Source organism: Myiozetetes cayanensis, unplaced genomic scaffold, assembly GCF_022539395.1.
Source record: "Myiozetetes cayanensis isolate MyiCay16 unplaced genomic scaffold, myiCay2020 scf18, whole genome shotgun sequence".
NCBI lineage: Eukaryota > Metazoa > Chordata > Aves > Passeriformes > Tyrannidae > Myiozetetes > Myiozetetes cayanensis.
The window spans coordinates 14,226,484-14,242,093 of NW_026087389.1; the positions used below are offsets into that span (position 1 = coordinate 14,226,484).

The 15,610-nt window shown below is 50.7% G+C and overlaps 2 protein-coding genes across 3 annotated transcripts in view; both read right to left on the bottom strand.

Annotated features, from left to right (window-relative positions):
- USP4 (ubiquitin specific peptidase 4) overlaps positions 1-6,860 on the bottom strand; it is a 31,595-nt gene extending 24,735 nt beyond the window's left edge. For both annotated transcript variants that reach the window (XM_050313269.1, XM_050313268.1), the window contains exons 1-6: positions 6,736-6,860; positions 6,425-6,582; positions 6,061-6,191; positions 3,829-3,955; positions 2,546-2,691; positions 2,273-2,334 (exon numbers count right to left, since the gene is read on the bottom strand). In XM_050313269.1, the coding sequence (XP_050169226.1) occupies positions 2,273-2,334; positions 2,546-2,691; positions 3,829-3,955; positions 6,061-6,191; positions 6,425-6,582; positions 6,736-6,842 (731 nt within the window). In that variant the 5' untranslated portion in view covers positions 6,843-6,860. The remainder of the gene's footprint in view (positions 1-2,272; positions 2,335-2,545; positions 2,692-3,828; positions 3,956-6,060; positions 6,192-6,424; positions 6,583-6,735) is intronic.
- Positions 6,861-11,506: 4,646 nt separating this feature from the next.
- Positions 11,507-12,520, bottom strand: GPX1 (glutathione peroxidase 1). The gene is made up of 2 exons (XM_050313271.1): positions 12,217-12,520; positions 11,507-12,117 (listed from the first exon to the last, which is right to left on the bottom strand). Exons 1-2 carry the CDS (start codon positions 12,469-12,471, stop codon positions 11,767-11,769), a joined length of 606 nt encoding a protein of 201 aa, XP_050169228.1. The 5' UTR covers positions 12,472-12,520; the 3' UTR covers positions 11,507-11,766.
- Between the last annotated feature and the right edge of the window lie 3,090 nt (positions 12,521-15,610).

The following is a 15,610-nucleotide window of genomic DNA, read 5'->3' on the forward strand; positions in this document are numbered from 1 at the left end:
AATTCTAGCTCCAACCAAAGAAGCAAAAGGGATTTTACTGCTGAATATTGCAAAGGGAGGCAGACAGTTACGAGGCAGATGCTAAATACAACTTCACTCCTGTTTTCAAATGTATCACCTGATGGAAAAGGTGCTATTTTTATAGATCTAACATCATTTCTTGTTTGCTTTTGATAAGAAAATGATACCCAGGATAAAAAATTGTGTGCTAACGCTGAGCTGGAACTCTGCTAGCTCGGAACTTTATTTTGGGAATCTTGTAAGTAACAAAGAGTATTAAGTTAAACAGTCATTGATATAATCTCCCTTCAGAAACAAAGAATGCCTCCACTTCTGAAATTCCTAGAATAAGTATAATCCATTCTGTCTTCTGAACCCCGCTTTAGTAGTGAAAGTCGCTTCCAACTACAAGAAGAAATTATTTTTGTTCTTAAGGGAGCAGCAAACTGACGAACAGGAGTGGCCAAGTACAGGCTGAATACACCACCCAAGGACTGCTGGGGAGTTTAAGAGCAGTTTTCCTGTAAAATATCAGCCAGAACGATGGCTGGGGAAACACACAGAAGGCTGCCAAACATGTGGAAAAGCTACTTCCCCTGGTAGGGGCCTGTGCCTCTGACAAGCAGTAAATGCTGTTGAAAAATCCTCTGTACATGGAACCCACCCCACATCTTGCACACAAGTTCTGTGAGCAGTGACTGACATGAATTCCCAGCTTTCCAGACCCTCTTTAGGCACACAGGCAGTGATGCAGGTGCATCATTTCTCTACCAGCACCCTGTTTGGTTTATGTCATCAAAACTCTCAATTTGGGGCAAACTTCTAGCATTAAAGTGATGCAGCTCAAAGACAGAACACCAAATATTGAAGGTCTCCATGGTGTTGACTAAACAGTATTTTCTCCAGATGAGAAACAGAACATTGAAGCAAAACATTTGCCTGAGATAGGATTAAGAACAAGTACAAAAGAGCAGATAATCCTGTATGTATGACTTAGTACAATTCTTTCAGCCACCATTATCAGCATCAAGTCAAACAATTTCACAGGTTGCATATTATAACAAGCAAATATTTATTTTTATGCCATTGGAAAATATTAATCTGCATACCAACAACCATTTTCATTTACTTATCACTAGATATTAAGTCAAAGTCTTTGCACAGCAAACTTGCTGTTAAAAAAGGAGACAATTCTGAAGCCTGGGAATGCCACAGGGCTCCTTTTTAGCTTTGCTTCATGTGGAAACAAAACGTTATGATCTGGTCTTGCAGAGCTGTCTCTCTAATGTTGTCAACCAGTACAGGATATGAATGTTTACTTGTTTTTCACATGATACTCCTACAGAAGGTTCACTGTAATCCCATGGGAATTCTAGTGATTCATTTACCCAGTGGGATTTCTCAGAAGTATTGTTTCAAAATAGGTTTCACTGACCTATCTGATCCATTCTTCAAGTTTAATACTAGTGTATCTTGCCCTCAAGTGAGATCACCTGGCAGCAAGTTCTGTAAGTTAACTGTACTGTACAGAAAGGCATTTTCTTTACCAGTATCAAGTCTGATGGCTCCCAGGATGGGAACTGAGTAGGCCCCTCAGACCAGGAAAATCACCGAATTCTACTTGCTGCATTAGGACTTGATATGAGCAGTTCCTCACCATTCCAAGCAACTTCCCTTCCACACCATTCCATCTTAACACACATTATTTCACCAAGTCCCCCCTCCTACCCATCTCTTCTCTAAATCAGACAGCAGCAAGAGGATCTGTGTCATATTTACAGGCTTCTGTGACTGCCTCTGGGGGCAGGGTCAGCTATTTCTATACCCTTTCAAAGGGGGAACTACCAGAACTCTGAGCATTCACTACTGGCAGCTTTGGAAATGCACTCAAAGATCCTTTCTGTCCTCCACCAGTAAAAAATAGATTATTTGTTTCTCTGGGCAGTCTGCAGAGGTAGCTTTTTAAGTAGACCAGTTCAACGCAAATAGCACTTTTGTCTCCTAAGCACTATAGAAACCCTAAGCTATTTAATCCTCACACAACCTACTGGAAACAGGCTTTCAAACACAGCCATTTGCTAAGACAAGGGACCAGCAGCAGAAAACCACTGAAGAGTAGTTTTATTTGAGATTTTCTCTGCTTCAAAATAACCAACGCAAAGCAAGCCACAACAGGCAGTGATAACAGGCTTTCACAGAGAACATGTGGTCACTGAAGCCCAGCAAACAAGCTGGACAACACAACAGAAGCCTTTAGAACATGCTTGCTTACTTTGCCAGGAAATGCTGTCCAGGCCACGTGCCATCTTCATTTTTCACTTCTATTAGAACCACCTGAAAGAGAGTGCAGGTAATAAAGGTAACTGCAAGTCTGTTAAACATTTTGCCAAAGCATTAACAAATCACATTGTCAATGTTTGCTCAAAGCACACAAAAGCAAGTTAAAAAAAAAAAACAAACCCCAGCAAACATAGCAGCAGGAGCACTACATGAGACTGAAAAAAAAAAAAAAAAGAAAAAAAGAGATAAAAGTTATGCCCCTTACCTGACCCTGATAGAGCCCTGCATCTTGCACTGTGCTATCCAGCTTGCTGAGCTGCTCGTAGGTGTTACTCATATACCTGTTCCATAACCTGGTTTCCTTCTCAGCTGGGATATTAAATAGTTTTCTCATTTCTTTCTCGATGGTAGCTGTTCAGGAAGAAAAAAACACACCAAAATTCCTAAAACATGAGTGCTTTTGAAAAATAACAAAAGCAAACCAGACATTCTACATCATTGATCCTTCAAGTTCGTTTGAGTAGAAAATGTATCATGGAAGTTATAACTGCTCATACAGCTTGTCTAATATTTAGTCTGAGAGAATGAAAAACTTCTGGTTCACTTCATGTATTTGCCTGTCAAGCCCTCAAATCAATAAAGTGCAGAACACACTGAGAACTTTCTGTCCCAAGGACAACTTCTGCAAAACAGTCACCATCTGACAACACAGGCTCAAGACAGGAGTGTTTTCAGTTACTCATATCAAGCCAAACTGGAAAAAAAAGCATCTTTATGGACATAGAGGAGAGCTGACATTCAGCATTTTCACATGTGAAGAATATAGTAATGAGAGAGAGAGAGAAACCAAACTTCAGAACAAGAGAAGTGCAGAAAAAGCCAATAAGAAGATGTCTAAAATATTCACACACTAGGAAGAAGAAACTGCAGAAGAATCAGAGAATCAACTGCTTTACAGGAGTGACATGGATGTTTAAGGACATGAGTTAGTAAGCCATAAGTATCTGATACTTAGTAAGCCATAAGTTCTCACCCACAACTCCCTGAGTTGTACACAGAATCACTGTGGCTGGGAAGAAATCAAGGAGGTTCCTAGTCCAACCACCCAAAGTCAGGGATCAACACTGAATTCAGACCAGGGTGCTTGGAGCTTATCCAATCAGGTGTTCAACACCTGCAAGGTGATCCCCACCCCTCCAGGCCCTGCTCATGTCTTGCTGTCCTAACACGGAAAACATTTTTATTATATTCAGTTGGAATCTGTCCTGTTTCAATTTACAACTATTGCCTGCTGGACTCAGTAAACAGCCTGACTCCAAGTTCTCAGTAACCTCCTCGTAGGTGCTACGAGGTTCCCCCAGAGCCTTCTCTTTTCCAGGCCAAAGGCAGCTCCCTCAGCCTCTTCTCGCACACCACATGTCCCAACCCCGTCTTGTTGGTACTCACTAGACTTGCTCCAGTTTAACAACATCCTTCTTGCTCTGGAGGGCACAAATCACCTCCTGAAGCTGTGCTCTGAGGCTGCCTCATCCACCAGGGAATACTTACCCACAGTATCTGCTTTGCTGAAGTGGCAGCTGACGACGTTGTCGGGGTCGCTGCTCTCGCACAGCTTCAGCTCCAGCAGATAAACTTCAACCTTGTAGTGCTTCACAAACAGCCCGTACTCCACCACCTGCAACACCGAACACAGCAGCACAGAGCTCAAATCCTGGGCAGTCCTCTAGGGTACACTGCTCTAAACAGTGCAAGCTTTTAGGAGTCTTGAGAGTCAAGCCATAAACTGAACACTGACTTGCTCCTCAGTCGCCTCTGTCAGCTCGTTTGGGGGGGTTTTCTTTGGTTTTTAAAACACAGGAAATCCCGGTGCTTTCCTTCCACAGTGTAAAGTTCCCAAGGTCCCTCATCACAGCTGAACTGATAGTGTCAGCTAATTAGCCTTGGAAAATATTTTATCACACACAGCATTCTGGAAAAAAATTATCTTTTGCCTCCAGCCTTTGGCTAAGGTTTACATAGAGAAGGAAACAAGCCCGGAACACTTGGGCAAAATCTTTTCTATTAGAGGAGAGCAAGACAAAGCATCAATTGTTTTTCTGCATGGTACACAGAATCTGCCTCATTACTCTCTCCTTGCAAGAACAGAAAAAAGCTTTTGAAGTAGTTTTGATTACTTTGCTTTATTTCAGAGTAGTTTTCAAATCAATTTTGCATTTGAGAATACTCCAATAGGTACATTTACCCATCCCACCAAATTCCAGCATATTTTTAGAAAGGTTTTCTCTAAGACTGGACACTTTTTACCTTTCAGTTACCAGGCTGACATTTAACAGAGACAATCTCATAGCAAAACTTTAAAAATTGACTCTTAACTGGACTCTTTAACTTGCCATGTTGTGTCTGAGTTCTACCCCTCGGTAATCACAGTGCTGAAAGCGGGATCTGATACCTCAAAAAAAGGCAGCTCATACAGTTAAGCCTGTCCCACAAATGTTTCCCCAGTAGCTCCCAAATCTCTTGTTAACTTCCAAATCTTTCAGAAAAGGGAGTGTGCAATAGCAGGACAGGCTTTGTGAAAGCAATTAGCCAGTTCAGGAAGGAAAGCATCCCTACTGAGAGAGGCACTGATCAGTAACAGTCCCATTCTCCCTCTCAGTGCAGACTTGCTATTCCTCAAGAAGTTCTCTGCTTCTCTAAAACCACATCCCCCTTATGTGCTGTAATTCTTTCCCACTTCCCTGCTTCTTGCTTACATGGGAGTTGTGTCTGCTCAGAAGCTGAGTGAACCCGGGGTCACCTGCTGCTCCTGGGTTCATTCAGGGGTTCTGAAGATGTCAGAATTTCTCCTTACACACCATTTCCAGCCCACACTGATCGACAACACTCCAGTACCACTGATCAGCACGAGCAGGCCTGCAAGACAGGGATCTCCCTTCCCTTCTGGTGCCACACTTCCCTGGGTCTTGCACACCTTGGAGCAACCCTCACTGTAACCCAGGGATATTTAAACGTAAGAGAGAGTAATTCTGTACATGGTATCAGTGTTATTCACTGGGTGTAGAGATTAGTCCTTAGGAACCGCCCAGACTGGCACTGCTCAGTTCAGTCTCTGCAAAAACACAAGACTAAAATAAAACAAACAAACCCCTTTTGCCCATAAACAAGAGCCTGATAGATTTCCAAGAAAACAACTTGCAAATTCCACCTTCTGGAACAGATTATGGACTCAGAACACGTAAATTACTGCATTTGTCACACAAAAGTAAGACTTACAGGACAAAAACACAAATATGTCTCTTCTCAAGATTTCTGAATCACAGAATTTTGGAAGGGAAAACAAGAATCACCTTAAACTCCAGAGGAAGTCCCTAAGCCATCTGTACCAAAAGACAATATATTCAAATGCCTTATTCTGTCCTGGAATATCTACGGGCTTGACTAACAACCTGCATTTGTCAACAAACCACAAACTATTCCGTGCAACTTAAAAGCAGTGCACCAGTCCAAACAATCACAATGTAAAAAGTTAACCAGAACAAGGTTCATGGTTCTCACCCCCAAATAATGCATCAACTGAGAACCCCTGAACGTTCAGGCATTTAACTGCAATACAGGCAGGTCATTCATTCAGATAACAAGGCAAAAAGACCCCTTGTTATTATCTCCAAAGAGCTGCTGAGGATCCCGTCTTAGCTGACATCTACAAAACAAACCGCCTAAATTTGAGGGAGAACAGAAAATGAAACCAGGACGAGGAGAACTTGATCCACCCGTACTTACTTTTCTCACAATAGGCTGCTGCCCGTCTATGCACCCGTACCACGCTACTAGTTTGTTCCAGGCTTCGGTGGGCACCAACACGTAATCCAGCTCATCAATGAGGTGTTCTTTCAAACTCTGAGTTTCCGGATCTAAAAGGGAGACAGAGGGCAGAGCGCTCGGCATCAGACAGCATCTTTTCATCCCCAGACCAACAGAGGCACTGATGGGGCGCCGAGGAACCCCAGCGCAGGCAGAGCCCCGCCGGTCCCGCACGCACAGGGCGGTTCGTGCCGTGTGCCCCCTCCGAACAGCCGGCTCCGAAAGCGAAAGCAGCGCGGGGAAGTTCCCCGGGCGAGCCCGAGCCGCGCTCCCCAGCACTCACCGTCGAACAGGGCCGAGTTGTCGATGGGCCCCGGGAAGAGGCTCGCGTTGTCCACGGGCCCCGGGAACAGGCTGGGATCGCCCGCGCCGAACATCTCCCAGTTGTCAAAGCCCACGTACTTCTTCCACTGCTTGAACCACCGGCTCTCCACCAGGTACCTGCAACGCACGGCCCCGCCCGGCGCGGCCCATCAGCGGCGGCGCGGCCCGGCCCGCAGGCCCCGCCGCCCGCAGGGGAGGGGGCCGGGGACGGGGGATGGGGACAGGGAGGGAGGGAGAGAGGGAGAGGAGGGGAGGCCCGCCGGCGCTCACCAGGACTCCCCGGGCCGGAGGGCCGTGGCCAGGAGCGGCCCCAGCTCCGCCCGCTGCGCCGCCGGGTCCGGCCGGGCCCGCTCCGCGCCGCCCGCGGCCGCCGCCATGTCCGTGCGCGAGACCCGGCGCGGGCGGAGGTCGGGGCGCGCGCGCGTTCGCGCGGGCACGAGCGCGGGGAGGGGGGAGGGACGGGCCCCGCCCCGCGCGCGCGCGACCCGTGACGAGCGGCGGGCGGGGCCGCGCGCGCCGTGGCGGCGGCCGCCATGTTGGGGCGGTACCGTGAGGGGCCCGCGGAGGGCGGGGGGAGCTCCCGCCATGAGGGTCCTGCCCAGGCCGGGAACGCTGCAGGACTCACCCCCCAGGGCACGGGTCTCGTCCCCGGGGCAGCCGCTTTAAGTGCTTCAAATAAAGACACACCTGCCAACGCTCTGTTCCCTTCTGTCTCTTCGGCAGCATCAGCCCGTGAAAGGGGCTGTTATCGCTGTTAAATACTTTTGCTTAGTTTGCCTGAGAAACTTGCCCGTCTCGCTGTTGCGTGAATTCTTTGTTTCGCCTTCAGTCGCCAGACTTGCTGCCAGCCCCTCTGCTCTGGGCTCCAGACACCTTGTGCTTCACTTTCTCACCAAGAATCTTCTTCTCCCTGAGCTATGGCTCAGTGTTTTCCACGGGCTTTGAAGACTAAACTCACTTCTTCATAAATATTTTATTCTTCTTTCTCCCGGGGTGGCCTCTCCCAAAGCAGGTGGCAGAAACGCTTTGTTTGGACTGTGGTTTCAGTTTGAGGTGCTCCACTTTCCCTCATCCGTCAGGGAACACAGTGGTCGGGGTGGGTTAGGGAAGGGGACTTCAAATTGCTACGGTAGTAAACAGGAGAATGTGGCTGAGTAACCGGCTGGGGAGAGCTCAGAGATTTTAAAGTGTCTCAGGAGAGAACTTCAGGCATTTGACCCTCGAGTAGCTCATCCTGTGCTGTTCAGGGAGCCTGTCCTTGAGAAGTGGGAGAATTGGGAATGACGATTCAGACTTTGAAATGTGCCTTAAACTGATACCCCAAAGAAATCCATTCACCTAATGGGAAAAAAAAAAAAGAGGCAGGGGTGATGTGCTGGGGCTGTGCCTGTGCCCGGAGAGTTCTGGCAGCACCATGGGCAGGAGGGCTCTGCTTCCTGCCAGCAAGCTGGGCAGTGCTGCAGCCATGGGGGAACGCGATAAAGGGCTCTTATCTTTCTGAGAGTAGGGCAAGTCCGTTTACTTAACACTGAAAAGACCATTTTCTCCTTCCAGTAAGTGTTGAGTGTTACTTATTCCAGTTTTCCTCAGAGGGCAGGGCCCCTCTGGGCTCTAACACGCCCTGTTATGGCAAGGCTGGGTGTGTTTTTAAAATGAGTCAGCTATTCTGAGATAGTGCTCACATGGCTGACCTCACTCTGCTGTGAATTACCTGCTCCTCACAGAAAGTGTGGCAAACAATTAAATGGTTTCACTCAGACCTTTCTGATTCAGAACAAGGAAATTACATTGTTATAGTTCCACTGTAGACAGGGATGTCTCTGTTCTCCTCAAGCACTTTCCTTTCAGCCATTTGACTTCCTGCTCTTGCCTGCAGCTGAAACGGATGGCTGCAAGAGTGGCACTGACAGGAGCAAAGCCCTCTCAAGTGCCACACAGCTGGAAGCAGGTATTTCCTACCTGCCTTATAATGGCAATGATCAAACACGGTGACTGAAAGCTGTCTTAAAAATTACTGGGAACAACAAAGCTCAGCAGGAGGAAAAAGGGATTCTAAATACCTGAAAGAACCTTGAACAGGCTGAGTAAGAATGGCCTCAGACTCCAGCGTTGCTGTTCAGTAGACACTTCTGAACACCACATCTCACCATCCAGGATTTCAGGAGATGGGACAGGGTTTGGTGGGCAGAACACTGGGGAATCTGGGAGAGAGAGATGAAGGCAAGAAGGATAATTTTCCTTGGAACTAGTTAGCAGTCCTGACAGCTTCAAACATCTGAACTTGTTTAAAGATTTAAGAAGTTGGTGACAAATACCAGCAGCTAAAGGGGGTAGGCAATCATTTGGAGGGGAGAGGAGTGGGGGGCAAACACTTTCTAGAAAGGAGAGAATATATGAACTCTGATGTGCAGAAGAATGGAAAAACAAGGTAAACACTAACAGAGGGATTAGCTGCTTGCAATAAAAGTGTAGAAAGAGCGAAAAATAGTGTAGGAGTATAGATGTGACAGATGGGAGATGTTGAAAGGACAACATCCTCAAGCCACAGAAGCACCCAAGTGTGCTAAAGTATTGTTTATTTTAAGGTTTCCCTCTGAGTCAGTTTGTTTCTCTCTGAAATTACAGAAATTACAGAAATAGAACTGGGCTGGTTTATAATCCCTGTGGAATCGCCTGGGATTATTCACATCTCCCCTCAGCACAGAGCTGCTCCCTGTAGTGAAACGTCTTCATCCCCTCTGGTCACAACACCAGGCAAGGTTTGGGTGCAAGGTCCTGCGTGGGTGCCGTGCTCCACTGCCCTGTCACTGCCAGAGGGCTCCAGCCCCTGCCCTTTGCACCACAGCCCACTGGAGCCCAGAGCCAGCTACTCCAGGGAATGTGAAATGTGACAGGGAATAACAAGGCTGGGTGGCTTTCATCCACACTGCGGAGTTCCTGCCAGTGTGCTTACACCGGGAAGGTTCATTTTCCTGCTAGCATGGCTGCTTTTCATCCTGGAATCACGTCACTGTGCTGCTGCTGGCACGGCTGGATCTGTTCTAGAGCTGTTGCTTTGTTTTTCTGCTTGCACAGCCCTGGCAGCCGGAAGGTAAATAAATCCCTTGGCCATCAGCACTGAATAAGCAAGTGTAAGGTGCATTTCTGACCGGCAGGGTCGGCGAGAGGCCCTTTCTGGCAGGGTGGAACAGCAGCAGGTGTTGGGGTCTGCGCCCTGTGGCAGTGGGGCTTGGCCAGAGCCTGGTGAGGAGCAGGCAGAGCAAAGGAGGCCCCACTCAAATGGCTCGAGTTTGGTGAGTCAGGATTGAGGAAGTGCCACAGCTCACATTGAGAAAGATTTTTCAATGCCGTGAGCTCCTGCTGCCCATGATCCCCTGAGCTCTCCACATATTTCAACATCCTGTATTAATGGGGGAAGTAGACTTAACTGAAAAATAATCCCCTAAACCATATATCATCTGCTCCAAAGCTGAAATAGCTGCTGAAAACATCCTGTTTTTCTCTGCGAAGCTGCGCTGGGATTAAGAAATAGCCCGGTGAGGATTGTGCAATCTGAGTTCAAAGCTCAATGACTCAGGGGTACAGGGTGGTACCAGCTGGGGGATCTGCCCCAGTCTCTCCTCATCCTTGAGAGCGCCTTGGACATAGGTACAGTAACAAAGCAGCTGGTGAGACTGTGAAGTGAGAAGCTACAAACAGGAAAAAACCCCCAAACTTTCAAATTTCAAGGGTTTTAGTTATGAAAACTGATGCTTGAAAGTGTTACACCTTCCCTTTGAGAGCCCAAGTTTCTAGTCTGGGTTAGAACTCCTCAGTCCCACACGAAGTTTATAATCAGTGCTACGAGGCCTTGTGAGGAATAGCTTGTAATGAAAATGTGCTCACAGAGTCATTTAAGGAGTGAAAATGTCCCTGCAGAAGGACCTGAGCCATTAGGCAGGAGGATAGCAGGTGAAATTTGGTGCAGGCTCACAGTTTTCCAGGGAAAACCAATCCTAATTCCAGCTGTTCAGCCGCAGCCTATAAAATTGGGATTGCTGTGCAGGGACAGCATGTCAGAATTATTATGGAATCATAGAATTATCAAGGTTGGAAAATACCTCTAAGATCATGAAGTCCAGTTGTAGCAACTCCATGAAATACTTGTCAGCTCCATGGTTGGCAGGAATCAAAAAAGTGTTAGGGAAGGAGTAAAAAAAAAAGAAAATATTTCCTGAACTCTGACAGACCTGCACTTGGAGTGTCACATGCAATTCCCGTGCCCAAAGGGCAACAAGGACACTCCGAGGCAAGGCAGAGTTCCATGGGAGAATGGGCTGGTATTGCCCTGGGAACAGGAAAGAACTGGTTCTTTGTGATTCCCTGCACTGCAAGGTGTTGGGGATGCACAAAGGTGATTCAGGCTTCACGTAGGACTGAGTGAGTACGCAGGGATCCACGCTGGGTTACCAGCAGTGCAAATTGGGATAGAGCCAGGAGACAGCTAAGGCAGCGAGGAGGCAGTGGCTCTGGGACAAGGGGAGGTGCAGCAACCACCATAGGTGCTGCCCTGTTCTGGGTGCCCCCTGGGCATCCGCTGATGGAGGGCAGATAATGACATGTGTTTTAGCCAACAGGCTCTCCTTACCCCAGCCCTGTGCCAGCCCAGGCTGCAGGATCACTCAGCTCCCTGCCCCAACAGGTATTAACGTGTTGCAGCCTGTTGCTGGTAGCCACACTGGGAACTTGTCAGTGTAAAATCACCCCCTGGCCATGTGCCAGCAAGTTCCCTCTGCAGGGAAGCCCTGAGGGAGGTCCAGTAAGCAGTGTGGTGAGGTCTGTTTGTTCCATGCCACCCTCCCGCTCTGCCAGGCTCATTACACGCAGGGCAGACTCCAATTCACAGCTTGCAGAGTTCATGAAGGTTGTTTGCCCATCACACTGCCCTCACCCTGACTGCACTACCACACTCGAGTGCTCCGAGTCTCTGAGCACCCACATGGGCTGATGAACAGCTAATGCACCCACCATTCATCCAGATTTATCAAGCCACAGCCTTGAAAAAAGTACACATTTTTTTATTCAGAGAATCACAGTAAGGTACTGAGATTCACAGCTGCTTGCCCCGGCTTAGCTTCCCAAACATTCCCGTGTAACTTTTGAAAACATCAAGTACACTTCAAGGATTTGGAAGATGCACCATCATAAGCAAAACCTGCACGAGACATTGGGATTTCCACCAGAGCAGCAGCTCCCTGCGAGAAAAACAAGCAGGTGCACAGCGAGGGGAGCAGGGAGTGAGGGGAATGGGCAGAGGACTTTCTAGGGAGCCTTCTGCAGAAGCAACTCGATGTCGTCCTGGATCTTGATGGTTTCGAAACGCCGGCTGTAGCGTTTGAAGGGCACCCCGTCGGGGCCGATGAGGAACTTCTCGAAGTTCCAGGCGATGTCGTTGCGGCAGACCGGGGACCAGATGATGTACTGCGGGTTGGTCATCAGCGAGGAGGGGTCGTCGTGCGGGAAGGGCAGCGCCTCTTTCAGGAACGTGAAGAGCGGGTGCGCGTCCTTCCCGTTCACCTCGCACTTCTCGAACATGATGAAATTGGGCTTGAACCCGTTGCCAGGACGAACGTGCTCCAGCATGGGCAGGATCTCATCGTTGGTGCCATTTTCCTGGGGAAACGAAAAGAAGCCCGCGCCGCGCACATCCCGTGAGCCCGCACGGCGTGCGCGGCTCCCCGGCCCCGCTCCCCGGCCCCGTTCCCGCCCTACCTGGTGGCCGAACTGGTTGCAGGGGAAGCCGAGCACCTGGAGCCCGCGGGGCCCGTAGCGCTGCTGCAGCTCGTTGAGCTGCAGGTAGTCGCGGGTGGTCGTGCCTCAGAGCGACGCCACGTTCACCACCAGCAGCACCTTCCCCCGCAGCGAGCCCAGCGACAGCGGCTCCGCCGCGCCGAGCGGCCGCGCCGCCAGCCCCGCCAGCCCCGCCGCCAGCCCCGCCGCTCGCCCGGCCGCGCCCGCTGCCGCCATGGCCCGCACTGAGGGCTCGCACTGAGGGCTCGCACTGAACTCCCGCCGCCGCCGCCTCGGACCGCCCGAACCGCCAGGACCCGCCTCGGATACCGCCCCGAGCCGCCGGGACACGCCTCGGACACCGCCCCGAACCGCCGGGACCCGCCTCTGATACTGCCCCGAACCGCCGGGACCCGCCTCGGACACCGCCCCGAACCGCCGGGACACGCCTCTGATACTGCCCCGAACCGCCGGGACCCGCCTCGGACACCGCCCCGAGCCGCGGGCGCGGCCCTGCCGAGCGCGGATCCACCCCCGGCATCGCCGCCCGCTGGAGGAGTCCCAAGGAGAATCGGGCCGGGCATGTCGGCTCTGAAAGGCCGAAATGTCACAGGGAAGTGTCGCAGATCCTCGGGAACGCTGTGGAAAAGCAGCAAAACGCAAAGTGGTCAGGGAGAGTGATCAGAGTTTGGAATGGGCTGCCCAGGGAGGTGGTGGATTCACCGTCCCTGGAAGTATTTAAGAACAGACTGGATGTGGCACTTAATGCGGTGGTCTAGGAAGCAAGGTGGTGTTAAGTGAAAGGTTGGACTTGATGATTTCAGAGACCTTTTCCAACCTAGCTGATTCTGTGACCCCAGGAACTCCAACCTTTGTAGTGACACAGCACAGCACCGGGGCTGCAGCGTCCTTCTGAGGACACCACTGCCACCAAGATGGCTTTGGGGAGAGGAGCACCTTCAGTTTGTGTCCAAGAGGGGCCATAAATTCCCTTCTAGTATCCTTCTATAGTTTTTCCACCTCTTTGAGGCTGGTAAAGCCTACATACAGGGCTACAGCTTGCTATATCCTCACTAGGTAAAGAGGAGGAGGTTCCCTTTCTAACTCCAGGAGTTGCTTTTCCCTATCCTTGACTTGTCCAGTTCTTGCCTTACTGCTCCTGTAAGTCACACAGGAGCAGCTGCTCTTCTTTCCCATGGATTCAAGGCAGCCCTAAATGAACTAGGCTGTGCCCACACTGGGAAACATGGCCCATCCCCTCCTCCACGGGTCTTTGTGAAACACCGCCCTTCTCCAGAGCAGCCCGTGAAGAGGCAGGTCCGGGGTCAGGCCTCAAGGCTGTGTCCATGGGTTGGACCAACAGGGACCGTGGGGAAGCACAGCTTGGCAGGGACAAAGAGCCAGGGCCTCAGCTCCAGCGCAGCTCCCAGGGAGAAGCAGGGAGCCCCTGATGAGGCTCCTGCCAGCATCTGCGCCAAGTGAGCTCCGTTCACAACAGCCCAAGGTCAGACAGCTGCTTATCAGCCCTGGCCCCCAGCCAAGGCAGCCTGGGCCCCGCACGGGGGGATGCGCTCAGGGCCCCCCCATGCTGTCTGCCTCTTTCATGCTTGGGAGCGGGGACTTGTCACAAATGCCAGCTGTCACTAACGGGCACACAGCCCTCTATCTTTGTTTTGGGTGCCCAGGTGACTGCAGGGCCTGGAGATTTTGCTTTGAACCACTTCTGGCACCTGCCCCCACAACTGGGAACTGGAATAGTTCCACTTCCCGGTTGTGGCACATTCTGGGGACTTGCCCGATTGTCTTGCATCTTTGGGGACCAGCAGTGTGTTGCAGCAGTGATGGCAAGGAGCCACGACAAGTGTCCTGAGAGAGATCAGAGCTGGAAAAACGGCTGATGGATGAGCAGAGGCACATGACCTCTTGAGTAAATTGACAGTTACAGTCTGCACAGACTCCTCCTCACCTCCCCCCTCACCCACCCCCCGGCACTGCGAGCCAGGGTTCCTGAAGAAGAGGAATTTCCCTTTGGGGTGACCTCTAGGGCAGGGCCACAGAGGCATCTCTGCTGCCACTTTTGACACTTGCTCAGACTGGCACCTTCAGTCTTGTCTGGACCTGGGGAGTTCATCTGCAGTAGGGAGTTTACTGCTGGGGCCCTGCCCTTTCCAGAGAAGTGCAGCTTAGGGCTTTCCCGTCCTTGATGAGTGAGGTCTAATGACACTGAATGAGTTGAACTTCCTTGTTGGCTCAGAGTTATGGCCTGTGCCTGGACACATTCTGTGGAGCCAGCTGAACTGTGGACCCAGAGGAGTGCCAGAAGCTTCCCAGGGACTAGATGGGCTCAAGGGACACCTTTTGAGGTGTGTGACAAGTGACGGTTGTCCTACAAGGTCAGAAAACTGCTGTTTAACAGCAGTGAGGAATCACAAAAGCCACAAAACCACACCTTTCTGGCCTCCTGCTTTCATCATCTCCCCAGTTCAGGCACTGAACTCCCTACCCTGCCCAGGGGGCTGGCACTCCCAGCTTTTCCCCCGCCCCTTGCCAGCCTGGATCACTGCACAAGTCCTGAGCTCTCATTTCCCAGGTCAGGTCTGGCTGTCTTTCTCCTCAGCTCAGTTTCATCCAGAAAAAACGTGGCTTCCAGAGGTGACAGATGTGGCAGGAACCAAAAGGGAGCCAGGCTGCCAGCCTTCGAAGGCAGGAAGGCTGAGGACTCAAATGATGCTGGAGGTCAGCAAGAACTTAAAACTGGGATAACAGTCACTGCTGGGTGGAATTGCACCCACAAACACACAGCCCACGAGCTGGCTCTGAGGAACAGGCCCGAGTCCAGGCCCCTGAAGAGCTGCTTTGTAACTGTGACCACAGCAAATTGCAACCCTACAGCCCTGCAAGACTGAAAAGCCCCGCTTTTGTTCAACTGCAACATCCCCCCCAAAAAAGGAACAGCAAGAGAGTAACTAAATTTGTCAGCAGGGCAGCGAATGAAATCCTCCCAGGAAGCCCCCGCTGCAGCTGTGAACTTCCTGCTCTGTTCAGCCCAGTCACCCACGGCGGGAGGACAAACAGCCAGGGGCGGAAGGAGGGAAGGGTGGGGCAGGTGACACCACCAGGCTGGCCAGAGCCGTCACTCTGGGTGTCTGTGGCTGCGCAGGGAGGACAAGGACCAGAGGTACTGGGCACTCCTATGGCTGAGTCTGCGTCTCCTTTGCTGCAGGAAAAGGAATCAGGAACGCCGTCCAAAAAAAGAAAAAAACCGACATGGGCATTTTGTAGGCCATTATGGGATGCAGCCATGTGCCCAGTGACATGGGCTGTTATCAGCAATTGGACTCTCTCCTGCCCTGCCCAGCCCAGCGTGGAGGCTCTT